At 42.0% G+C, this 27,420-nt stretch overlaps 1 protein-coding gene across 4 annotated transcripts in view; it reads left to right on the top strand.

The window, feature by feature from the left end:
* The window catches only part of SUPT3H (SPT3 homolog, SAGA and STAGA complex component), a 267,603-nt gene that overhangs the window by 160,153 nt on the left and 80,030 nt on the right, over positions 1–27,420 (top strand). For all 4 annotated transcript variants that reach the window (XM_035110313.2, XM_060272337.1, XM_035110311.2 and 1 more), the window contains exon 3: positions 10,215–10,299. In XM_035110313.2, coding sequence (XP_034966204.2) covers positions 10,215–10,299 — 85 coding nt within the window. The remainder of the gene's footprint in view (positions 1–10,214; positions 10,300–27,420) is intronic.

Below are 27,420 nucleotides of genomic sequence, written 5' to 3'. Positions count from 1 at the left end.
CGCCTGTGGGAACCTTGAACCTTCTTGCTTCCTCTGCTTGTTCTCAGAATTGCTTGTTAAAATAAAAAATAAGGTCGCCATGTTAGAGGTAAACAACATATATTGTCCCAGTTACTGTTAATCTTCCTTATGTTAACCCAAAAAGAGGCAAGACCTTTAACCAAGACTGTAACCTCTTAATCCAGGTGTTCCCACCCTGACCGACAGACAGGAAAATGGGATTGTTAATCTTTACTTACAGTACATTTTAATCATTAAGCCCCCATCTTGGGGGATAAAAACAGCTGCTTTCTTGCTTTAGCATCTAGAAATACTGTTGGATCCAAAAGAGACATCATTTCCCAGCACAGGAACTTTTATGTAACCTTGCGTTCTTCCCCACCCTCTAGCACTTTCTGTTGCCCTCCTCACCTCCATCATGTCAAGAAATCTCCACACAGAAATACAGATCGGTGCTATAATGCGTGTGCACATGCCACACACACACACACACACACACACACGAGAAAGCCCACCAGCTGGCCAACCACTCCCTCCTGTGTTTTGCTTCCTCTCCCTACCTTACTCTTAGCCCATCCTCTTTAAGACTTATTCTTGGCCAAAACCTTTTCCAAATCCCAAGAGTCCTTCCACTGACAACCTCTCCTGCTTTGACTAGTTGGCTCTAATCAGCAACTTCCATTTCCGTTCTGTTATTACCTCCACTTCTTCAGACAAAATCTCCCCCTTTTCTTGACCAGCTTCACTACATTCTCAGAGTTCTGTGTTTTTTCATTCAGGCTTTTACAATGAGTAGCTTGAATGGTTAGGCTAGTTTTAAGTAGTGAAACCTGCTGTTGGTATGCTTTGAAAAATCTGTGTCCATTGACTCTGTTTAACATCTTTTTTTAAATGAATATACTAATTCCAATTTACTGTAACAAATTGCTTGAATGCCCCTTGGTGGTATTCTCAGATTATCTTAAAAATGCCAGTGTCAGAATACCCTGGTCTCAAAGTCAAAGGATTCAAAAATGAGGGACTGGATTTCCTGTAAGAACAGCAGGCTTGTGTGCAATCTGCACCCATCATAACAGCCTTGTGAGATAAATCAGCTGAGCGGACACCACATGGTGTGACACTTGGCGCAGCTAACCACACTTGCAAGAATAATAAAGATCCACTGAGCCATCCGAGGGCAAAGGGCCAAGCAAACTGAAGCAGTTGTGGCTTTAGGAACTCACTTGGCAATGGTAAAGCAGCCTGGAGAGAAGAGGAGGCACTCCGGCACTCGTGGATGAGACCTCCAGCTAGTTGTGTGTATATGAGAGAGAGTTAAGCAAAACAACAAAACTTAATTATGTGAGTGCCTTAGTGTGTGGCCTTCAGTATGTAGAAAGCTTCCTGAACATTTTATCTTCAGAATGATAGCACCTAAATGAAAGACATTTTACATCATTTACTACCAGAAGTGTTCATATCTTCCTGTGTTTTCTACTGAACATTCAAATGGCTGGAAACGGGGGTTTGTTATTTAGTGTCCAATTAAGGATGTGGTCTTCAAAAACAACATTTAACTCAAGCTCCTCTGTGTCTTTTGTAAAGTTCGAGTGCTTTAAAGTATTGGTTAATTTATTGTCAGAAATTTGAACAGAATGTTTGAAAGTGGCGTCAAAATAGCTAAAGACTTGTATTTTGTAACGTTTAGGTTTCTATTAAAATACTCTTGCAGTTTTAATTTAGATTGAAAAATAGTTTAGGATTTCCACATTTAGTTAACACTTACCATGTATACACTGGGATTATGTTTTGACTTCCTCTTTTCTTTATCTCTTTTTCATCCTATTCCCTTGAGAGAAACATTTGAACATTCGTTTTTTTCTGGACTTGCTAAATTCCTTTATCACTGAATGGTATTGTTGAGACTGAGTCAAACATATTCCTTATTTTACAGAAATGATTGATCACAATCCAGCTTACATACTCTAGAAAGTCTATTGTCTCGTTTCTTTCTTGATCCAGACTGAAGCTCTCTGTGACAAATGGAACGTATTAGATCCCACAACTGGATTGAATTATGTTATATGTTTTTTGTCAGTCAGTGGATTTATACAGTTAATTTACACTGAAAGTGCTTAAATTGAAATGCAACAATTTTTAGGGGTGACTGAGGTACTGCTTGCTCCTGTTTTAGGTTGCTATAAATCAAACAAAGCAAGTATGTTACTGTTTATGTACAGAACATCGTTCAGTGTGATGGGGACGGCTAGTATAACGCCGTCTGCAGACAAATGTAGAGAAGTGGTCTAAGCAGAGAATAGCTTTGTTTCGTCCGTATCAGAATGAAACAAGTACCCAGAATGGAGGCCTGCTACCGTAGAACCTTTCACGGCTGCCTGGCCAGAAGCTTCTGCTGACGGAGCTCAACTCATAAGGAAAACCTGCAGCAGAACTGCTCCAGATTCCAGTATGCTAGAACTGCTGGAAGTACATGGAGTAGATTTCTCAACCTAACAACAACTGACTAGCTTTCTAGTGTTTATCGTTTTTCTGAACTAATTACTGTAGTACTTGTTTTAATGATACTTTCAATTACAGTCTTTTCAGTTCATTGCAGCCAGGCAGCTAAACCAAGGTTTGGCGTAGCATGTTGTCTGAACCTGGGATCATGGTTAACATCTTGCCTGCTTAACCATGAACTATAGCCTAGGTTTGTCCTATGGTTAGCCACACTGAACGAAAAAGCCTAGGAGGGGTTGAGCAGCTGAGATAAGCTCCTTGGGAGCCAGCACTTTCGCATGCTCCTGTGAACAAGGCAAATGCAGAAACTAACCTCAAAGCACAAAACTGAGATGTGCCTTTTGACATTTCTGGGCATATTTTCACCATACATCACTAGTCTGTTTCAAGCATCCCATGGCAGACAATATGAGATTACTACTTCTGTTTTATAGGAGCAAGGAGCAACTTATACTGCAGGGGTCAGCAAACTTTTTCAGCAGGGGGCCGGTCCCCTGTCCCTCAGACCTTGTGGGGGGCCGGACTATATTTTGAAAAAATATATGAATGAATTCCTATGCCCCACAAATAACCCAGAGATGCATTTTAAATAAAAGGACACATTCTACTAATGTAAAGACATGCTGATTCCCGGACTGTCCGTGGGCCGGATTTAGAAGGTGATTGGGCCGCATCCGGCCCCCGGGCCTTAGTTTGGGGACCCCTGTTATACTGGGTGTAATGAAGAGGTAGAAAATGGGGGGGGCAGGGCGGGTAGGGCCTTCCCAGAGTAGACCCAGTGAAAATAATGGATCTAAGTTAGCCAAGTCTATTAATTTCAGTGAGTCTACTCTGAATCGGACTAGCACTGGCTACATCCCCGAATGTGCTAGGTAATTAATCAAGTTAGATTCAATTGATACATTACTAGTTCATATAGTGACTTGAAGAGAAATAGTTTTTCCATGTTAATTGTGCTTTATGTTTCAGTGTTGAAAAATTGACATGTTAAAACAAGTGTGTTAAATGCAGAGAAGACTTCTTATAACAACTTTTATCCAGTTGAGCTTCTAAAAAGGTAAAGGGACGCCTGACCATCAGGTCCTGTCTTGGACGACTCTGGGGTTGCAGTGCTCATCTCGCATTATTGGCCAAGGGAGCCAGAGTACAGCTTCCTAGTCATGTGGCCAGCAGGACTAAGCCGCATCTGGCGAACCAGAGCCGCACACGGAAATGTCGTTTACCTTCCTGCCAGAGCAGTACCTATTTATCTACTTGCACTTTGACATGCTTTCGAACTGCTAGGTTGGCAGGAGCTGGGACCAAGCAACGGGAGCTCACCCCATCGCAGGGATTCGAACCACAGACCTTCTGATTGGCAAGCCCTAGGCTCTGTGGTTTAGCTTATAGTTGTGTGCAATAAACCTGAATTCCTACCCCTCCCCCGTAAGCAAGCCTGTTATTTCATTATAAAGTTATTAACTTTGGTTACAGGAAAACTTCTTAAACTACCCAATAGTAGGTTTATTTACCCAAAGAGGTTGGGTGGTGGAGGAGATGGAGACAACACAGACTTTCTGGGAACTGAGATAGAAATTAAATTTTAGAAAAAACTTACCTAATGTAATGGTGTTGCTGGTTTCCTCACGAGTAATCAGCTCCAAACCCCGTATTTGGTTTTTACAGGGTTTTATTATATACACTATATAAGGCTACAGTGTCATTCAGCCCGTTCAGTAAACGGGCTCTAGCCGGGCGGGGACGGAGGGGAAGCCCTGGGACCGTGCAGGCGTCGCCTCCGTCGCGCGCCTGAGGCCCACCGGCCCCTCCTCCGCCTCCTCCCGCTGTCCCGAGTGGCGACGGCTTCCTCTACCTCCCTGCTGCGGTGGAGTGACCTGAGGCGCGCTGCGGGAGGCGGCGGCAGAGGCCTCTTCCTTCTCCTCAGGAGAAGGGAGGTGGAGGAGGCCGTTGCCACTCGGGACAGCGGGAGGAGGCAGAGGAGGGGCCGATCTCTGCGCTCCAAGTCTCTGCGTCCAATCCCTGTGTCCGTGGGGCACATGCGCAGTAGCGCGGACACAGGGACACAGGGACTGGACGCAGATACACAGGGACTTTATTATATAGGATATGTACAAGACAGACCATCAAAAAGCATGACTGTACTAATCTGATTCAGAATTCGGAAGCACCTCCCTTCGTGGCTTCTGCCAACATAGCCCCCTGGGCACCTTGAACCTCCTCCGTTGGTCCCTCCTCTTCCCTCCCCCCCCCTCCTCTGTTGGGGAGAGGGTGCTGGTGGAACTAGAGCTCCACTAGAGCTGCTCAGTTGAGCTCCCGGAGCCTCCCCCTCTTGAGTGCTTTGGTCTGCCCTCTGTGACTCTCCCTCAGGAGCTCTCGTCTCCTCAACATCCCTAAGGGTCTGCACCTCCTCCTGAGCTCCAGTCCCACCTTCCGGAGGAAGCTGCCAGGTGCTAGGCTCTGGGGCTCTGGCAGTGTCCGAGAGCCTTCACTCCATTCCACCAGGCTCTTCGCTGACCCCTGGTGGTCCCCTGACACCTAAATGCATCCTTGAGCTGCACTGTGGCACTGGGTTTATCTCTCATATGAGGAGAAGATAGAAAAGACATGTGAAGGTTCATAGAAAAAGTTTAAATAAAATATGACTGAAGAAAGTAAACAGAAAAGAGGTGTGAAATTATCATAGCAAAGGAAACTAATTATCCAAGTTGAGTAATTCAAGACAGAGGAAGCAGAATTGATAGAAGAGGCAGCAAAGACTAATAGGAGAGGCACAGTGGTCAGTCTAAGTGAAGAAATTAGTTTGAGTAGCTTTGAAAGAGAGACTGGTACAAATTTCCTAGATAATTAATGATAAAAAACATATTTCAGTAAATTAAATACAATGCTAATACTATGGGCTAGAGGAATAGAGAAAAAGGGATTACCTAATAGAAGCAAGGTGGCGCTGTGGTTAAACCACTGAGCCTAGGGCTTGCTGATCAGAAGGTCGGCGGTTCGAATCCCTGTGACGGGGTGAGCTCCCGTTGCTTGGTCCCAGCTCCTGCCAACCTAGCAGTTCGAAAGCATGTCAAAATGCAAGTAGATAAATAGGAACCGCTACAGCGGGAAGGTAAACGGCGTTTCCATGTGCTGCTCTGGTTTGCCAGAAGCGGCTTTGTCATGCTGGCCACATGACCTGGAAGCTATACGCCGGCTCCCTCGGCCAATAATGCGAGATGAGCGCACAACCCCAGAGTCGGTCACGACTGGACCTAATGGTCAGGGGTCCCTTTACCTTTACCTTAATAGAAGCAAACTTAATTGTGCAAGGGCAGGGAGAGAAAGAAAGAAAGAAAGAGAGAAGGTGAAGTTCAGTTTTACCAAACTTCATATTCAAAAGATGAGAAGGTGACCATGAGGAATTAGGAGGGAGCATATCAGAAATCTTAAGAAGGAATAGTTTCAAGCAAAGAGCAATAGTAATCAGCTTTGTCATGGTACTGATTTTTTAAAAAAAAACACAACAACAAACAAACAGCTGAGAGAGACGATGTGTAATGTGGAAAGAAAACTCCCTGGGCAGAACCACAGAAAACATAATCAGAAAAGTGTTATTTATAGCATTATAGTATTGTACCATCCTGAATACTATAATGCAGGCATCCCCAAACTTTGGCCCTCCAGATGTTTTGGACTCTCAATTCCCATCATCCCCAACCACTGGTCCTGTTAGCTAGGGATCATGGGAGTTGTAGGCCAAAACATCTGGAGGGCCACAGTTTGGGGATGCCTGCTATGATGATGATGTTATAGGTAAAACCTTTGGAGTAAATGGCTGCGGTACTTAATAATAATGTAATCTCTTGAGATCAAGGGCTTCATTGGCAGAACAGGTTCCAGTTGCCTATTCCTAATATAATATATATATGTTCATATTCATATATTTACCACATGTGTCAATAACGTTCTGTTGACATACTTGGTAAAACATTTTATTTGCTCATATTTTCTGTATTTCATTTGGATTGGTACTTTTATGTGACAGATCAAAAGAAGGTATTAAAGAAGGTATTAAAAGGTAACATATTTTATATTACAGAGGCATAGGAAGTACTTTCTTTCCATTTACAATAATTCCATCTGGAATCATTTTTAGAACCAAAAGACAGTAACACAAACATTATGATTAAATATAAGAAAACTGAAATGCTTCTAGATCCATTTGTATACAGAACAGAAAAGCAAGAACTCCCCAAACTACCTTGATGAGAGTGTGGAAGTAGCTAACAACAATCACAATGGGGTGAGACTATTCCTAATGGGGACTCTGTCCCGAATTCTCTTTTCTCTGATATTTGTTGCTGCCAGTGAGGCTCAGCTGGAATAACTGGTATTCTCCGATCAGTGTTTATCTGTGTTAACACACTTTCCCTTGAGGGAGCTTCTGAGAATGTCTTGCTGTCAGTTCAATCTTTTTATTCCATTTTATATTGCCAACATTTTAAAGCAATGTTGTGACTTTGTTCTGTCCAGTACAGTAGTAGTACTACTGCATACCCTCCAACACTTCTCCCATGAAAATAGGGACGCCCTAAGGAAAAGCTTTTGAATTGCTTTTGAATTACGGTGCTGGAGGAGACTCTCTCTCTCTATATATATATATTATGATAACACAATATAAAAACAACTAACATATCATATACATTCCATGACAACAAAAATAAAAAACATAAAAATACATCACTCAATCTTATATTCTGTATCTTTGTCGACTTCCTCCTTTCCTTCCCTTCTACATTTCTATATATTACTTACTTAGCACTTTCTAAATCTTAATACCATTCTATTTCTTAATTATCTAATCTAAATATTACTCTTAATCCCTTTTCATTCTAAGATTTCCAAAACCTCATAATATAATTTTAGTTTTAAGAGCATAATAACATCCTAACATATATTTAAATCTTAACACATATTACATTAATTTAACTTACTTCTGCAACCTCCTTATACTTCCAAATCCTTTATTGAATATTAATAATCTTATGATTCTTTTCTAAAATACTTTAAATTTCTTCCAATCTTCTCCCACTGATTCTTCTTCCTGGTCCCGGAGTCTCCCAGTCAGTTCAGACAGTTCCATGAATTCAATCAGCTTCATCTGCCAGTCGTCCACCGTAGGTATATCTTCGGATTTCCAATTCCTTGCTAATACAATTCTAGGTGGCATACAGAAAAAGGGTAATATCTTTCTTAGGTAATTCCTTTCTTGTAATACCAAGTAAAAAAGCTTCTGGATTCTTAATAAACGTGTTTTAAACACTTTCTTCAACTCATTATAAATCTTATCCCAGAAGCTCTTTACTTGGAGACAAGTCCACCACATATGGTAAAAGGTTCCTTCGACTTTCCTACATTTCCAGCATTTGTTGTCTTGTTTGTGATACATCTTAGCCAGCTTTACTGGTGTAAGATACCATCTATGCATCATCTTCATCATATTCTCTTTTAACACATTACAAGCAGTAAACTTCATATTCTTCTTCCACAACCTTTCCCAATCTTCTGTCATTATATTATGTCCTACATCTTTTGCCCACTCAATCATAACCGATTTTGTCTGTTCATCTTTAGTATGCCACTCCAACAACAAATTATACATCCTTGAAAGGTTCTTACTTTTTGGCTCTAACAATTTTGACTTTTCAATTTGAAAACCAATTTTTTTATCCAGCTTATACATTTCATTTATTTGATAATACAGTAATACCTCGGGTTACGAACGCGATCCGTTCCGGATCGCAGTTCGTAACCCGAATAGTTCGCAAACCGAGCGTGATGGGCGCCGCCATTTTGCGCATGCGCAAAGCGCGGTTTTCGCGATTTTCGCGCTTTGCGCATGCGCAAATCGCGCGATCGCGCGATCGCGCGGCTTATGCACGCGCGGGGCGAAAACACTTCCGGGGGGGCGCAGTTCGTAACCCGAACTGTTCGCAAACCGAGGTGGTCGTAACCCGAGGTACGACTGTACTTCAACCAATCATTCAAATGGCTTTTCAACTGATCATGTTTTTAACTTAAACTGCTCTTTCTCTTCCACCAATAAATCTTTATACGTCAGCCACCTGGTCTCCATGTTCAACTTTTTATTAACTTCAGCCTCTAAAGGTGAAATCCACCTGGGTGTCTTTTTTCCTAAAAGATCTTTGTATCTATCCCAAACATTATACAATGATTTTCTTATAATATGATACTTAAAACCTTTATGGGCCTTGATCTTATCATACCACAAATAAGCATGCCAACCAAATGCATTGTCAAAACCTTCTAAATCTAAAACATCAGTATTATCAAGCAGAAACCATTCTTTCATCCAGCAAAATGCAGCAGCTTCAAAATATAACTTTAAATCTGGCAGTGAAAAGCCTCCTCTTTCTTTCGTATCTGTTAATAATTTATATTTAACTCTGGGTTTCTTCCCCTGCCAGATAGGTAACGCTTGAAACAAAAACAACATTTTTGGCAATACATTCATTTTTGTCACTGAAATTCGGCCTAACAAAGATAATTTCAAATTGGTCCATATATCTAAATCTCTTTTGATTTCATTCCACAATTTTTCATTATTATTATTATTTTTAAACAAATCTATATTTTTACCAGTCATATTAACTCCCAGGTATTTCACCTTTTAAACAAATGTCAGGCCAGTGGCCTCTTGTGATTATAGCTTTATTAAGGATCTGAGTATTTTGAAAGAAAGTAAAAAAGTAAATATTCCCTAATGTATTTTTTTTATAAAAAAATGTCGCAGAGAAAAATATGGCTGCATCGAAGGGAAGCACAGTGGGGGGGAAATGGTATCCTATTGTCATTTATTTTATTTTCAAATTTAATATTTAGCATGGTAATATTTGCTGTATAATATGGCCACTGGTCCCATCACCTCCTGGCAAATAGAAGGGGACGAAATGGAGGCAGTGAGAGATTTTACTTTCTTGGGTCACTGCAGATGGTGACCCAAAGATCCAAAGAAGTGTGCATGCACACAAAAGTTCATACCAATGACAAACTTACTTGGTCTCTAAGGTGCTACTGGAAGGATTTTTTTATTTTATTTTGATTAAGTAACCCTGCCCTCAGAACCTGTTGAAGAGTAGATTGGGATATAAATGCCCAATTTTTTTTCCTTCAATGATTTTTATTGATTTTTTAAAAATATAATAAGGATTGTATGTTATAATATAATACAAAAACTATATAATATAATACAAAAACTTTTAAAGGAATTATAGACATTTATAGAATGTATATATAGTAAACACGCTTAAGTAAGAGCAATATAAAGAAGCCAGAAGAGAGGTGGAGGGAAGTTAATTCGGATAAGATTTTAAGGAGAATAATATTGTTAAGTTGTATTGTGTTTAAGATATTTGGGGGGGGGAAATCAAAATCAAATATATATATATATAAATGCCCAAACTTAATTACAGTTCAGTCTATGACTATGAAAAAATGGCATGACTTGTACTTGGGAGTTCATTTGTACAATAAAGTCACATTAAGCTCTTCTGTTAGTTGTGATATTTAATTTGTAATGTGATATAATCTTACAGTCCACTTGCATTGTGTGCCCTACCTCCTCTTTGCTACTCTTTTAAAGCACGGTGATTTAATACCTTTTGAAAAACTTTTTTGGTAACACTTAAGTAACTTTCAAAATAATTGCCTTTCAGGTTTTCATTAGGAGATGCTCGCAGGCCCCTCCAGGAGTCAGCAGTATTGGTGGAAGACATTGTCCACACTCAGCTGATTAATTTGGTAAGAAGATTGTTCTTTTTGTTGGTTTTTAAAAAAATAAAATTGATTTTACTAATTTCATAAAATGCACATACCTCTTGGTTGTAGAAAACCTCAAAGCTGTTTACAAAAAGAATGAAACAAGATTATCAATAACAGCAATTAAGACATTAAAACAATTTAAAAACAGCATTAAACTAAATTCACATTAGCATTCTAAATATCTGAGTAGGCTTGTCTAAACAGAAATCTTTTTAGCAGACTCTGAAAAGAGCCCAGAGAAACACTGAGGCAGGGAGTTCCAAAGTGTAGGTTTCACCACACTAAAAGATTGATTTCTTACAAACGCAGAAGGGCTATGTGGCACATGTAACGTTGCCAGTTTTCTATCTATTTCATTCAAATACCAGCAGGAGTAAAAGACGAGGAAGACATAATGAGAATTAGCCAGGACTTTGGTTAGGGGCCACAAGCTTTTGTTGGGGGTGGGCAGAACCTCAATTAGTTAAATGTTTTTATTGGTTTTTATTGTTGGGTGGGGGCAGCTGCCCCCCTGCCCCCTGGGCTATGGCCATGCTGTTTCAGACAGGTCAAAGCGTTGGCATTTAATCCCAACACAAAGTGGGGGAAACTCCAGTTGCTACATCCAAAAGATGCAAAACTCAGGCTGGCTCTCTCTCTCTTTCTGTGTCTCCTGCACGCAAACCCCATTCAACTCTCACATGAGTAGTCACATACATTCTCTGAGAAATTAACATTAACAACAGTGGCCTTCGGGAAATGAGAATACACATGTACCCATCTGAAAATGCAGGTCAAAGGAAGGTATTTCATCAAAGACATCAGACGAACAAGCATTTCTTTTCAGTTCCTGCTTTAAAGGTAAAGGGACCCCTGACCGTTAGGTCCAGTCGCGGATGACTCTGGGGTTGCGGCGCTCATCTGGCTCTATAGGCCGAGGGAGCCGGCGTTTGTCCACAGACAGCTTCCAGGTCATGTGGCCACCATGACTAAGCCGCTTCGGGCGAACCAGAGCAGCGCACGGAAATGCCATTTACCTTCCCACCGGAGCGGTACCTATTTATCTGCCTGCATTTTGACGTGCTTTCGAACTGCTAGGTTGGCAGGAGTGGGGACCGAGCAACGGGAGCTCACCCCATCACGGGGAATCAAACCGCTGACCTTCTGATTGGCAAGCCCTAGGCTCTGTGGGTTAGGCCCCAGCGCCACCCGCTTTAGGAGTATCTAATAAGTTCCACTTACTTTAAGCGACACTTAATAGTTCCACATGCATCTCAAAACCTCTTGCAAATAATAAGAAATGGCCTCCAAGCAGCCTCAAAATTCTCAAGAATAGCTTTACCTCTTTGTTACTTTTAATGATGTGTTAATTTTTATGATACTGCCATAAATAATAGCCTTTTCTACCTTACCTCTAAAGTCACATTCTGGGTAATCCTTCTAGTTCTGGTTAATAACCAAATGTGCAACAACCATCATGAAATGTTGGTCTTCCGGATATTTTCTCTGGAAAGTTCCCAGGGTTAGCCATGTTGGCATCTGCTATACTGGGTTTTTTGTTTGGAGACATTTCCTGCTCTTTGCAATTCAGTCTGGCGGTTAAGGGGTGGCTCCCCAAAAGAGGAGTGAAGTCTAGAGGCTGCGCTGCCTCCTACTGGTGGTCGGAGGGAAATTCAACTTACTCTTCCCAGAATCGGACATTTACAGTTAGAAAAAAATACAATTTTTGTCTGATTCAGCTTTAGAGGATATATTTTAATACTTTAAAATATGAGTGGCTTTTCTGTTCTTGTTAAATGTCTATTAGGCTTTTATGTTTCATCTAGATCTTTTTAGAAAAGGAGCTCAATGTGTTAAATTCATCACCAGAAATTAACTAGCATTAAGCAAAACATGAGAAATCCTGCTCAACAGTTATAATAAAGTTATTTGCAGCTGTCAGTTCTTGCCAACCCAGGACCAGGAAAAGTCCTTGTTTTATGAGATTGTTTGAAGAAGTAATAAAGCTTCCTGTGCAGGACATTAATTAAAGGGGTTATCAAAATAGGACAAACTAATATAATTTGTGATTGTATAAAATAAAGGAAGTAGAGATCCCATAGGGATCTAATGAATCACAGGATGGAAACAATCTTCTGGCTAACTAAACATTCAGGCTTAGTACAAAGTCGTAGAGTGTATATACAACTCAGCAAACCGGAAAATATGGTGTGTTTACATGAATGGATGAAGGAGGTCACAAAAACCATCTGGGCAAAACCCTTGGAGTATTCATTCTGTTCCTACCGTACAGTTTAACAATATAACTGCAGTAATGCAGACCCATGCTGCACCTGTCATGGTGCAGAATCAACCCAGCAAGTTCAGAAACCTTACAAAAATAAATATTTTCATTTGTCAGGAGGTTGTAGCATTCAGGGTTATATTTTCACTTAGATTGTGCTATAGGTTATATTTATCAGTTTTTTAGAAACACACTAATTCAAAATAAATGAAATAATTGATGACTTCATACCTAAAGGTCAAAATTAAGTCTTGTGTTGTTTATATTTGTACTATGGCTAAACTGTGTAAAGCATCTGGGTTTTTTTTGGGGGGGGGGTTAAATCTCTAGATGGCATCAAAATGACTAATAGGTTTTCAGCCAAAGTTACTAATTATTTGGATAATGCTTATTACCTATTGCAACAATCCACTTCAGGATAGGTTAAACTTCTTTTCTGTGATATGATGGAAGTGTAATCTAGTGGGGGGGGTTGCTACGTCACACCAGGCTGCCTGTTGTTTCCCTGTGCAAGACGAATGAGGCTGGCTAAGCAAGGAGTCCCATAGAATCATAGGCCTGTAGGGCTGGAAGGCATCCTCCGAGGATCATCTAGTCCAACCCCTTGCAATGCTGAAGAATCTCTGGAAGACGGCCGTCCAAGGCAAGCTCCAAAAGGAGGTTGCTGGAAAAGGGAAGCTCAGATTCTCTGGTGCAGCAACTCCCCATGGGGAGAGGTTAAATGATTAAACAGGGAACGTGAGTGAGATTTGTACAATTACCGGGGTGGGGGTGGGGGGGTGTAAGCTGGCTGTAGGTGCTGGGTGCTGCTGCTCTGGCTTGGGGCAGGGGTCTATCACCTTCAAGGTGGGGGACACCTGACTTGCCAGCAGCTCATGTGAAAAGGAACTGGGAGGGGGGGAGTCTTGGTGGACCACAACCTAAATGTAAGCCAGCAGCGTGATGCAGCAGCAAAAAAGGCTAATGCAATTTCTAGGCTGCATCCTCAGAAGTCTAGAGTACAGATTGAGGGAGGACTCTATTCCGTCTTGGTCAGATCACACCTGGAATACTGTGTCCAATTCTGGGAGCCCCAATTTAAGAAGGATGCTGACAAGCTGGAAGGTGTGCAGAGGAGGGAGACTAATATCATCAAGGGTCTGGAAATTAAGCCTTATGAGGAGTGGTTGAAGGAGCTGAGGATGTTTAGCTTGGGAAAGAGGAGACTGGGAGGAAATATGAGAGCCATCTTCAACAATCTGTCCCATGGAAGAGGGAGCAAACTTGTTTTCTGCTACTCTGGAGGGTAGGACTCAAACTCACAGCATTTCACCCCTTTAAAATCCTTTATCCTCTTGCAAAACCTTTACTGTTGCCTGCAGCCTCGCTGGGCCTCTTGCAACCTTGTGGGTGCCAAAAATAAGAAGTGGAGACTATTATATACAGTATATCATTAAGCACCGTCATAGAGATAGAGACAGAGATAGAGATGATATAGATTAGATATAGTTATAAATATATAGATATATAGATATAGATATAGATATAGAGGTGCTTAACGAGGGGAGGGAGAGGAGGCAAGCTGGTAAGAGCCATTTGGCGGTGGCACAGAAGTTTCCAATTCAATACAGAATGCTCAAACTGGAAGGGAGGGGTGAGAGAGAGAAGGAAGGAAGGAAGGAAGGAAGGAAGGAAGGAAGGAAGGAAGGAAGGAAGGAAGGAAGGAAGGAAGGAAGGAAGGAAGGACAGTCGGATGGAAGGGGTAAGGGAGAGAGAGAGCGCAAAGCAAGCGGAGGGAAAGTGCTGTGACGGTAGGGAGATCCGCCCATTGTAGCGATCATTACCCCCCTCTATGATTCCCCAGCTGTGTGTGAGAGAGAGTAAGGGGCTGCTTCATGGCTCTGCACAGAGACTGGGGTCCCTGCTTCAGCCCCGAGATAACAGCTGTGAGACGTTGAAGCGGGCTGCTAGTTTCCTCTCAACCAGACACTTCAATTTCCTCGTTCCTCCATGGAGTTTGCTTTGCCTCCTGGGCGGTGTGCTTGCTTTGGGAGAGCGTGCAATGGGTTAATTACAATGAGCTTTGTTGTGTGTGGGAGGGGACAGTTGATTTCCTTCCCTAAACGTTAACCCTTTCTTCTCCCACCGCCTGGCTTGCAGCAAAACAAGCGGGACAGGCTTGCTAGCCGCGGTTAGGAGAGGCACCTCTCCCTGCTTCTGCTGCTGCCTGTCTCTGACATCAGCAAATCCGGGGGAAATACGGGATATTTCGCTATACGGAAGAGCAGGAAACGGCTTTAAAAACGGGGGGTTCCCGGGGAATACGGGAGACTTGGCAGCTATGCCCAGAGCTACCATTTTTGGACCTACCCTCATCTTCCACCTGGTGTGTACTTGTGCCCAAATGGAGATATTGCACTCACTATATCTAATGTTATTTCAAGATTGGTAGTTTTTCAGATGGACAGTTTTGCAAAGATAGATTCACCGGACCAAATCAGAACCTAGGTCAGCAGGGGTGATAGGGCATAACTGCCAAGTCTCCCGCTGAAAAATGCAGGATCAGCAGCAGCGCGGCACCGGAAGTCTGGACATGCGTAGAAGCAACTTCCGGCGCCGCTCTGCCCAAATTTGGTGCCCAGGCATGGGCGGAACGGCACCGGAAGTCACTTCTACACATGTCCGGACTTCGGTGCTGTGCTACCCATGTCTGGGCACCGGAAATTGGGCGGCGCCGGCACACAAAATGGAGCCTCCCTGGCAGGTAGAAAATCCGGGGGATTTACGGGATTTTTTCCAATCTGGGCTGCCAGCAGGAAATGGTTTAAAATACGGGGGTTTCCCATGAAAAACGGGAGACTTGGCAGCTATGGTGATAGGGTAGCATATTCCACATTACCAGCTAGAGTACTGAGACAGCTGTGTCATTGTTCTCCCTCAAGGTAGTTTTCCCCTCAGTTCCTGTTTAGTGCTATAGTTGGTAGGATCTGCTGCCATCTGCATGCAACCTTGACAAGTATTGATGGATTAAATTAATACTTGGATGTATTTTTAACAACCACTTCAGCGGCATTTAATGGAGAGAAATCATTGTAGCTTCTAATACTCAACTTATCTGATTTCAAGTGAACCTGATGGTTTGGGAATCAGTTTTTCTAAGGAAGATTGGCTTGTTAACAGTATTATGCAGTTACAAGCAAATGTGGTCACAGCTGGTTCTGGTTTTTTAGCTTATCCACCTGATTGGAAACAACAGGTTTTTGGTATTTCTCCATTTCTTGCACTGACACCTAGTGTTCACTATTTCTGAGTTTCTTGCTAATGGGTTGCTGGCGTGGTTAAGGTAATACAGTAGTACCTCGCAAGACGAATGCCTTGCGCAACGAAAAACCCGCAAGATGAAGGCGTTTTGCGATCCTTTTGTTGACTCACAAGACGAATTTTTCTATGGCCATGCTTCGCAAGACGTTTTTTTTTTTTTGCTTTGATTTGTTTAAATTGGAAAAGCGCAAGATGAAATTTTCGCAATACAAAACGACTTGCGGAATGAATTAATTTCATCTTGCGAGGCATCACTGTCCCGTACTCAAAACAAAGCACCATCTCACACTTTAAAAGTCCACCATAATTACATTGCTTACTGATTTGCTCACCTACACTGAAAGAAAAACTCCATTATTTCTCCCCACAAAAAATAATGTTCATGAGTGTAAAAAAAAATTAAGTCCTATGTATTGCTGGTACAGATTCATCTGAATTTCCTCAAAAGGGAAAAAATAAAAATGGTGCAGAAGGAGGCCAAGTTGCATAATGGAGTGTTGAAGGTGTGGGGAGAGAAGCAGTTATACTATTACTATGGGCCACTTAAGAGCGATACTTTTATTTTGTCACCAAGTTTGAATACCTGCCTCTGATAACACTAAGTGAGTAAATAAATGTCTGTATTATATGTAGTAATATTTGGCTGTGCCTGTGGAAAGGAATCCACTGGTGTTGGGTAAGGCTGCTGATGACACTCCCCGATGCCTAGCCTTTACTTGGACTGGCAGGCCCTGGAGTGGGGAATCCCGTGGGAAAGCCAGGCAGGGGGATCCAGTGGCTGCCCAGGCAGGCAACAACTTCCCCGTGCCGTCCTGCTGGATGGCTCCTTGGGAGGCAGGCACGGGTGCCTCGTTCTGGGTAATAGTGGGGCATCATGCTGGTGTGTGTTCTCCCAGTACTAGTTAAAAGGGAATTGAAGTCCAGTGTGGATCCCTCTCCCTTGTGAGCAACTGCACAGGAAGAGACATATCATTTCCATTGCGCGGACAGGCGGAGTCCCCCAAACCCCCAGGCGACCCTCTGAGCGGAATAAAGAAGCAAGACAACATGCTTTTTCCTTGAATTAGTCCATTGGGCAATAAATGAATACAGCTTTCTCTCTTCTCTCTTTCCCGCTATCTTCTGCGTTCTGTGTGCTGTGGAGCAGAGCTTGCTAACTTCTGGCTCTGGCCAAGGGTCAGGGACGAGCTGGCCATCCGTGCTGCAGAGCTACAGCACAATGAAGCGTAATGTAGAAATCAAACCTATTTAGATTGCTCCAAAACATTCTGCTTGAGGTTATTAAATGTCTTATGGTTACGTTGGGCCCTTTTATTATAATTATATTTATAATTATTCAGAGCTCTAACTTTAAAAGGAGATTTGTGAAACTGCAGTAGTACCAGAATATTTTACTCCTGGGCTTGATAAAACACTGAACCAAAAATTGCTTTAAAATAACTGCCTGGCGCAGCAATTTTAGCAAGCCCTTGCACCTGGAACATGAAGGGGAAGGGGGGAAACCACATCAGCAAAACGAACTTTCATTCATTTGTCGCATGTCAAGTTAAATATGATGCCTTTTTTCTGTTGTGTGAAGGTTTCTAACTGGAAAAGACAACTAGGCTAAACTTAGCAGCCAATCAATTTGTAAATTCTAAGAATGCAATAAAATTTGATACTGAAAAGGGTTCTCTCTTAAGAGACTAAGGAGATTAACAAAGTTATTTGAAATATTATCCCTCTTTCTTCTTTCTGTAGGACAATTACTTGACAATTCAGCCAAATCAGATGAGGAAATTAAAAGGGACACAATTAAACTAGCATATATTTGGGAGCAGAATATACACTGAAGTATATCCTGGAAGGGTCTATTTATTAACCTTGATATTTTTATTTCCTTTCAGTATTTAAAAAATAAATAAATTATACATTCAGTCAGTGGTCTCATTGGCTGAGACACAGATTTAGTATAAAATAGCTTAACATGGTTCATTGCTAGAGTGAAACGTCTTCCTTCCTTCTTTCCTTTCTTTGTTGTACCACTACTAGTAGAATGCTAATACAAGCAAAATATTTTTATCCAACTTTTCTGAGTCAGGGAAATACTCAGAGCAGCCAATAAAATGAAAATTCATACTGTAATAATTACATTTAGGAATTATAAACATGGACAGCTTAAAAAAAATCAGTTAAAATTTAGCACTCTTGGTTGGATATAAACAACTTTGCATGTATTCAGTAAGCACAGGGCAGGGCTGAGAGTAACAGATAGGGAAAAAGCACTTTGCAGTTTCCCATCAAACTCCCAACTTCCGCCCCTTCCTATTGCTCTCTCTTTTCGTTCCTTTCCCTGCACCATGCACCCATAAAGCAAGCTGCCACCACGAAGGCTCAGAATTCAAAGCCCTACTTGTTAATTAATAAGAAACTGTAAATAAAAAAACTTTCTCCCCCTTTTCTGATGGAAGCTCTGTATTTGCTCTGTAGTTACTTACTTTTCGGAGCAATGCTAGTGACATGTGAATGAGGCCATAACAGGTTTCGGGGTTGGGACTGGCTAGATCAAGCTGCCAAGCTTTTAACTCTGCAATATAAACCTACCAATTTTATTTTTAAAAAACTTGAGAAATATAGCACAATAACCCCCAATTCCCCCTGAAAGAGTTGTGTGTTTATAGCGCACTAGAAAGCAAGCAGAGATGGAGCCAAGTGGGCCTTTCTTGAGAGCAAGTTCCATGACCTTGGTGGTGCCACAAGAGGAAATGTCCCTTGTGCTTAGTTACTGCATTTGAAGCAAGGGAACCCAGAGAAATTGTAGTCAGAAGTTGTTCATTAAAAGAATATTTTAGCACAATTGTATTTGACCTTTCTTCCAAGATGAAACTCAAGACAAGGTACATTGTATCTAATTAATGTAATGTGTCTGCAAAAATATGTACATGAAGTGAAACCCCATTTTAAAAGCTTCAAAACACCTCCATCGTCTTTTCCTTGCCCCTTCCATTCTCTATTTTTGATGGCTTTAACTTTAAAAGGTTCCTGAGATTCCCTGCTAAATTCTTATTCCCAACAGCCCCCACCTTCCTCCAGATGACCAGTGTAATAAAAACTCATAATCAGAATCTCCAAATTTCCAAGCTGCAAATTAACTTTGTTTATATTCTTCATTGCCTGCTTTTATTAATCTATTCTCAAGTGTTGGTCTTTTTCTCACAGTTCTAGGTAATATCTGACTAAGTTGTAAACAGAGTAGACCCACTGAAATAAATGGACTTAAGTTAGTAGTTATGCACCCTGTCATAATTTCTAGGCACTGCCACACAGCCGGGACCATTGCATCTGGGGTATCAGGATGAAGAAACAGATTCCTACTTGAGCATTTTCATCCCCATGCAACTATGTTTGTGTGAGGGGGGAGGCGCGACAATGCTTGCAGGATGCCACCTCTGCTGCATCTCTGTCCCCCAGTCCCCCTGCAGTTCATACATTTGAGACGGACAGATTAGATTAAAGTAAGAAGTCTGGTCTCCACGTGTAGGCTCCCTGTGTGATATATAATCATTTGTGGCCAGGCTTCCAAACCGCACAAGGAACCTATATATATATGTGAGGAGGAGGCTCCCTGCTTCAGATCTTCCTTCTCCAACATGAGGAAGGCAACGGCCTCTCCTCCATTTAGGTTTAATAGGTCTTAAATAATACAAGGTGAAAGATGGAGCTATGAGGAATCCCACAGGACAGTTGGCAATAGAGGGCACTTGGATCACCTGGTAAGGTCAGACCTGAGCCCCTATGAGGCAGAAGAATTGAGTTGCCCAGAGTGTCAGAAACTGGTGAGCTGCCTAGCAATGCCTAACAGGATCACATTTCTCCTATCATTCTTCAGATGAAGATAATCCACCATCAGGAGCAAAGGTATGTTTAAAGCTCAGCTGGGAATGGATCCAGAAAAGGAGCAAGGCAACATGCTGAAATGTGCATCAACAGCACTTTGGCTTGTGGGTAGGGGGGGGGGACACAAATATTGGCACTAGAGAAATAAGGACATCATTGGGAAGTTACAAGGTGCCACTGCAGAAAAACTGCTTGGACGTGGTGTGAGTCAAATGCCCCTTTGCTCTACATGTGAGGAGCTCAGCATACTTTCTGTATATGTGAAGAAAAGAGCTGCAGCGTTACCAGGAGTAAGTCAACTTCAAGGCCTACGCCAAGGTGCTTGTTTCACAGTATATTCTTTATGATATTGAGCATGATGTTCAATAAGAGCATCCCATCTGGATGCTATTACCTGTAGGATGTGCAGCTTGTATATGTCTTCTGGAGGTTAGTTTCTAATGTTAAACAAAGGAAGCTGATGAAAACCAGCTGTGAAACATTTTCATAGTTCCTCTTTTTTACAGTGGGTATTGAGTTACCTTGCACATGACTGCATGTCTGAACTAAAAGTAAATCTTTCCCCTCTTATTAAAATTAGTATAATATTGATTTTTTAAAAGTTGAACTAAATGTAGCTGTTTCCTAACTTGGCGCTAGAATTTAATACTGCTGACATCACTACATATTTTTACATGCTTCTGAGAAATAATTGTCCATTTATTCATGCAGTGTGCTGCAATAAGCACATTTTTAGGTGCAGACTAAAATGTAAACATTATAATAAAAGCATATTAAAAAGTTTACATGCAGCGTTTATTAAATTCAGCAATGAAGACTTGCCAGAGAAATGTACAGTGTTATTGACTAAAATGTAGTGTGAGAAATATTGTAGGAAATATTATAGGGAACTGTCATATAATTAGAGCAATTCCTGTTTAAATATTTGTTTATGGTTCATTTAGAGGCTTTTAGTACACCTCCATTCGCCAACTATAATTTTTAGCGTGATTAAGACATTATATATGAACATATTAAACTACTTTATTCTCACTTTGTCCAGTATTGTCTACTCTGACCAGCAACAGCTCTCCAAGAGTTTTCCCAGCCCTGCTATCTGGCATTATTTATCACTGGAAATGTGAAGAATGTGGGCATCTACCAAAAAGAGATTGAGGTTGAATCCTGACAAGACAGAAGTACTGTTTGTGGGGGGGCAGGAGGCGAGCAGGTGTGGAGGACTCCCTGTTCCTGAATAGCGTAACTGTGCCCCTGAGGGACCAGATGCGCAGCCTGAGAGTCATTCTGGACTCACAACTGTCCATGGAGGCGCAGGTCAATTCTGTGTCCAGGACAGCTGTCTATCAGCTCCATCTGGTACGCAAGCTGAGACCCTACCTGCCTGCAGACTGTCTCGCCAGAGTGGTGCATGCTCTAGTTATCTCTCGCTTGGACTACTGCAATGCGCTCTACGTGGGGCTACCTTTGAAGGTGACTCGTAAACTACAACTAATCCAGAATGCGGCAGCTAGACTGGTGACTGGGAGCGGCCGCCGAGACCACATAACACCGGTCTTGAAAGATCTACATTGGCTCCCAGTACGTTTCAGAGCACAGTTCAAAGTGTTGGTGCTGACCTTTAAAGCCCTAAATGGCCTCGGCCCAGTATACCTGAAGGAGCGTCTCCACCTCCATCGTTCTGCCCGGACACTGAGGTCCAGCACTGAGGGCCTTCTGGTGGTTCCCTCGTTGCGAGAAGCCAAGTTGCAGTGAACTAGACAGAGGGCCTTTTCGGTAGTGGCGCCCGCCCTGTGGAACACCCTCCCATCAGATGTCAAAGAGAAAAACAACTACCATAATTTTAGAAGACATCTGAAGGCAGCCCTGTTTAGGGAGGCTTTTAATGTTTAATAGATCACTGTGTTTTATTTTTCTGTTGGAAGCCGCCCAGAGTGGCTGGGAAAAGCCAGCCAGATGGGCGGGGTATAAATAATAAATTATTTTTATTTTTATTAAAAGCAGGTGTGATCTGCTTCTGAGCTGAATCCCTTTGCTCTGCTGATTTTTCAAAGGGAAGGATGCACTTTCCCCACTACCAAATCACTCGTTTGTCCTGTTCCTCTTCTGTCTACCCCCCTCTCTCCCCTCATGCTTTTTCTTCTGTCTCACTGTGGGGGTTAGAGTGAATGTTTCAAGAGGTGGGATCAGGTAGTTGGAACAGATGGAGGGGAATCGAAATGGAAGGGACTAAAATGTGTGCCTGTATATGATTCCTCCATTTGATGTTAATTGAGCAAGTATAGAATTATCCATGTTGTTGTTGTTTAGTCGTTTAGTCGTGTCCGACTCTTCGTGACCCCATGGACCATAGCACGCCAGGCACTCCTGTCTTGCACCGCCTCCCGCAGTTTGGTCAAACTCATGTTCGTAGCTTCGAGAACACTGTCCAACCATCTCGTCCTCTGTCGTCCCCTTCTCCTAGTGCCCTCCATCTTTCCCAACATCAAGGTCTTTTCCAAGGATTCTTCTCTTCTCATGAGGTGGCCAAAGTATTGGAGCCTCAGCTTCACGATCTGTCCTTCCAGTGAGCACTCAGGGCTGATTTCCTTCAGAATTGATAGGTTTGATCTTCTTGCAGTCCATGGGACTCTCAAGAGTCTCCTCCAGCACCACAATTCAAAAGCATCAATTCTTCGGCGATCAGCCTTCTTTATGGTCCAGCTCTCACTTCCATACATCACTACTGGGAAAACCATAGCTTTAACTATACGGACCTTTGTCGGCAAGGTGATGTCTCTGCTTTTTAAGATGCTGTCTAGGTTTGTCATTGCTTTTCTCCCAAGAAGCAGGTGTCTTTTAATTTCGGGACTGCTGTCACCATCTGCAGTGATCAAGGAGCCCAAGAAAGTAAAATCTCTCACTGCCTCCATTTCTTCCCCTTCTATTTGCCAGGAGGTGATGGGACCAGTGGCCATGATCTTGGTTTTTTTGATGTTGAGCTTCAGACCATATTTTGCGCTCTCCTCTTTCACCCTCATTAAAAGGTTCTTTAATTCCTCCTCACTTTCTGCCATCAAGGTTGTGTCATCTGCATATCTGAGGTTGTTGATATTTCTTCCGGTAATCTTAATTCCGGCTTGGGATTCATCTAGTCCGGCCTTTCGCATGATGAATTCTGCATATAAGTTAAATAAGCAGGGAGACAATATACACCCTTGTCGTACTCCTTTCCCAATTTTGAACCAATCAGTTGTTCCATATCCAGTTCTAACTGTAGCTTCTTGTCCCACATAGAGATTTCTCAGGAGACAGATGAGGTGATCAGGCACTCCCATTCTTTTAAGAACTTGCCATAGTTTGCTGTGGTCGACACAGTCAAAGGCTTTTGCATAATCAATGAAGCAGAAGTAGACATTTTTCTGGAACTCTCTAGCTTTCTCCATAATCCAGCGCATGTTTGCTATTTGGTCTCTGGTTCCTCTGCCCCTTCGAAATCCACATACTGCCTAAGCCTGCCTTGTAGAATTTTAAGCATAACCTTGCTAGCGTGTGAAATGAGCGCAATTGTGCGGTAGTTGGAGCATTCTTTGGCACTGCCCTTCTTTGGAATTGGGATGTAGACTGATCTTCTCCAATCCTCTGGCCATTGCTGAGTTTTCCAAACTTGCTGGCATATTAGGTGTAGCACCTTAACAGCATCATCTTTTAAAATTTTAAATAGTTCAGCTGGAATATCATCACTTCCACTGGCCTTGTTATTAGCAGTGCTTTCTAAGGCCCATTTGACTTCACTCTCCAAGATGTCTGGCTCAAGGTCAGCAACCACACTACCTGGGGTGTACGAAACCTCCATGTCTTTCTGGTATAATTCCTCTGTGTATTCTTGCCACCTCTTCTTGATGTCTTCTGCTTCTGTTAGGTCCTTACCACTTTTGTCCTTTATTATGGTAATCTTTGTACGAAATGTTCCTTTCATATCTCCAATTTTCTTGAACAGATCTCTGGTTTTCCCCATTCTATTGTTTTCCTCTATTTCTTTGCATTGCTCATTTAAGAAGACCCTCTTGTCTCTCCTTGCTATTTTTTGGAAATCTGCATTCAGTTTCCTGTATCTTTCCCTATCTCCCTTACATTTTGCATGCCTCCTTGCATTTCCTTTTCCTTGGGATGGTTTTCGTTGCTGCCTCCTGTATAATGTTACGAGCCTCCATCCATAGTTCTTCAGGCATTCTGTCCACCAAATCTAAATCCTTAAACCTGTTCCTCACTTCCACTGTGTATTCATAAGGGATTTGATTTAGATTGTATCTTACTGGCCCAGTGGTTTTTCCTACTTTCTTCAGTTTAAGCTGGAATTTTGCTATAAGAAGCTGATGATCTGAGTTACAGTCAGCTCCAGGTCTTGTTTTTGCTGACTGTATAGAGCTTCTCCATCTTTGGCTGCAGAGAATATAATCAATCTGATTTCGATGCTGCCCATTTGGTGATATCCATGTGTAGAGTCGTCTCTTGTGGTGTTGGAAAAGAGTGTTTGTGATGACCAGCTTGTTCTCTTGACAGAACTCTATTAGCCTTTGCCCTGCTTCATTTTGAACTCCAAGGCCAAACTTGCCAGTTGTTCCTTTTATCTCTTGATTCCCTACTTTAGCATTCCAATCCCCTGTAATGAGAAGAACATCCTTCTTTGGTGTCATTTCTAGAAGGTGTTGTAAGTCTTCATAGAATTGGTCAATTTCACTTTCTTCAGCATCGGTAGTTGGTGCATAAACTTGGATTACTGTGATGTTAAAAGGTCTGCCTTGGATTCGTATCGAGATCATTCTGTCATTTTTGAGATTGCATCCCATTACAGCTTTTGCCACTCTTTTAGAATTATCCATAGGAGACTTTGTTGTCACACTGACTTAAATGTATACTCTAGGACACCTATTTATGCAGTGCTAATGTTATTTCATGATAGTAAACATTCAAGATTTCCCATTTCAGTTTGAAAACAGTAAGTAGTATAAATCAAAGCCCACAAAAAGACTGTCTCATTGCTCAAATGTGTCTGTTGGAACAGAAAGTGACAAATATGGTTCTCTGAGGTAAATATTGGAAATTCTGAAAATGCTTTGAGAACGATTAACCTTGCTGTTTGTTGTAAACTTTATCTCAGGAAAGTCAAGTCTTGCTCATAAAGACCACCCCAAGCAAATAGCCGAGGGCATTTCTCATCTTTAATAGGAACACTTCAGCTTTATCTCCAGCCAGTTCTATCTCATCTTGCTGGGTTTTTCTCCCAGCATGTTCTGCTGTACCAACTAATTTAAAATAAAAGGCCTGGTATGTGCACACAATTTGAGCATTCATGCAATGGTACAAAAGCAAATGTCCAAACACTGGAACAGTAAGGCTTTTTTATTTCACCAATCAGCAGGTGGTCCTTCCCAGACAGATACTGTATCTCTTGCACGTGTTCATAAGGCAATGTGCTGTTCTATCACCCGAGAGTTAACAAGACATGTTGTGCCAAGACATGTTGAGATTTACAAGACTTGATGTTCATTTCAGTACAAAGGCTTATGACTCCTGGCAGATGATGTGTTGCAGTCGTGCTAGCCCTGTCTAATCTTGCCCTTTGTGTAAGAAGAGTCCTGCTGGATCAGACCACAATCCTGCCAAGTCCAGCCTTCTGTTCTCCCAGGGGCAGCCAGCTCTCTCTTCCCACAAGCAGAGCAAGAGCCCAAGAGCATGGTCAGCGCAGGCCTTCAGAGGCATACAGCCGCATACGACTACCAGCAATGCATATTCAGAGGTGCCGTTGCCTCTGGTGACTGGGAGCCATTGACTGCTTTCTTCTCTATGAAATTGTCCAGTCCTATTTGAAAGCCATTGAAGTTGGTGGCTACCCGTGTTTCATTTGTTTATCACTCTTTATAAAAACCTCAGGGCAGTTTACATAATATAACCCTAAAAGACAACTACTACTACATCTTGTGGTGAATTCTATAGTTGGATGACCCTGTGTTATCATATGAGAGAGAGAAGCTTTTTCCACATCAGGCATCATTTTCATGGATACAACTCAAAGGCTCAAAATACTGCCAAAGGCACCTCAGCCCCAAGAGCTTCCAAGATGCAATTGCACAGTTTTGCTTTTGCTGTTCCATTTCCATAGCTGTCAAGTTTTCCCTTTTCTCGCGAGGAAGCCTATTCAGCATAAGGGAATTTCCCTTAAAAAAAAGGGAGAACTTGACAGCTATGTCCATTCCCCTCAACACTGCCTTGTTTTTTTTTCCATGTCTCAGTAGAAATCCTAAGAGAACAAGAAGGAGTGTTGCATTCTCTCACCAGAATGACATGCAATGCTATTTTTCTAGAAAAAGAGGTGCCGGAACTCACTCAAACACCTCCCTAGCAGCTGGCATCTACTGACATCATTGTCTGTTGATATATAATTCCTCTTCAAAAATTAATCTACATACAGATGTTGGCTCTGGAGGCACCAGGACGTTTTAGGCAGAATTTGCTGATTTCCCTTATGTGCTTCTCAAAGTATTTTCCCTCATCTCCTATTATTTCTCCTCCTCCTTTCATTTCACACTGAAGTTGCATTCCCATGCCCATCCCCCCAACTGCTATTTTTTTCCATCCAACCTTCCTGCTCCTTCTACATTCACTTCCTCTTCCCATAACAGCTTTCTTCTCTGTTGTTGTTGTTGTTGTTGTTGTCTACTACTACTACTACTACTTACTACTACTCCATTTGGAGCTGTTGCTGATGGGGTCTGTTCAATCAAAAGCTACAGTAGGACCTTCAAGGAGCCTGCAGTGCTGAGGCCTGCTAGGGATCCCTCACTCATAGTTTGAGAAATATTGCTCTCACCTACCAAACATCTTTTTCCCTCTTATAATTAATTTTTTATTGATTAAATAAATTAATAAAGTATATTTTTATAATATACTGAAATAAAACAGCTATTTAATATAAAAAGAACAAGGCAGAATGGAGAAGAGAAAAGAAAAAGAAAGACCTAAGGAGAGAAAAAAACCAAAGAGCAGAGGGAAAGAGAGAGAAGAAAAGTGGACAAAAGGAACGAATGGTGGTGCCTCGGGTTACAAACGCTTCGGGTTATGCGTTTTCAGATTGCAGACCGCAGGAAACCTGGAAGTACCAGAAAGGGTTACTTCCGGGTTTCGCTGCTCGCACATGTGCAGAAGTGCCAAATTGCGTCATGCGCAGACGTGGCACTGCAGGTTACAAACGCTGCGGGTTGCAGACGTGCCTCTGTCATGGATTGCGCCCGCAACCCGAGGTTCCACTGTATTTGGTCATGTTCTGTTCTGGGAGTGGCAAAGACAAAGACTTCTTATTCATTTATTTTAAAAATCCTGATCAAGGTACAATACCTTACCTTCAGTCCACCTGCTCCATTATAGGCAGCATGATTTTACTGATCACTCCTTTATACTTCTTCACAAGTGTACCCTTTAGAAGTCCCTGAAGAGAGTGAATGTTTTGGGGAAGCCTGTTGACCAAGAGCCCACCCTATTATTTCATTGTGGTCATGCTGTCTCATGCCAGGCCAAAATAAGGATATAATATATCATCAAAGGTAGCCCATTTTCCAAAGTGCTGATTTTAACACACCAGGTAATGTTCTTAAGCAAATTAGAACACATTACACCCGAGCAGGTTA

This window comes from Zootoca vivipara, chromosome 3 (genome assembly GCF_963506605.1).
Source record: "Zootoca vivipara chromosome 3, rZooViv1.1, whole genome shotgun sequence".
NCBI lineage: Eukaryota > Metazoa > Chordata > Lepidosauria > Squamata > Lacertidae > Zootoca > Zootoca vivipara.
This window is presented reverse-complemented; position numbering and strand designations above follow the sequence as displayed.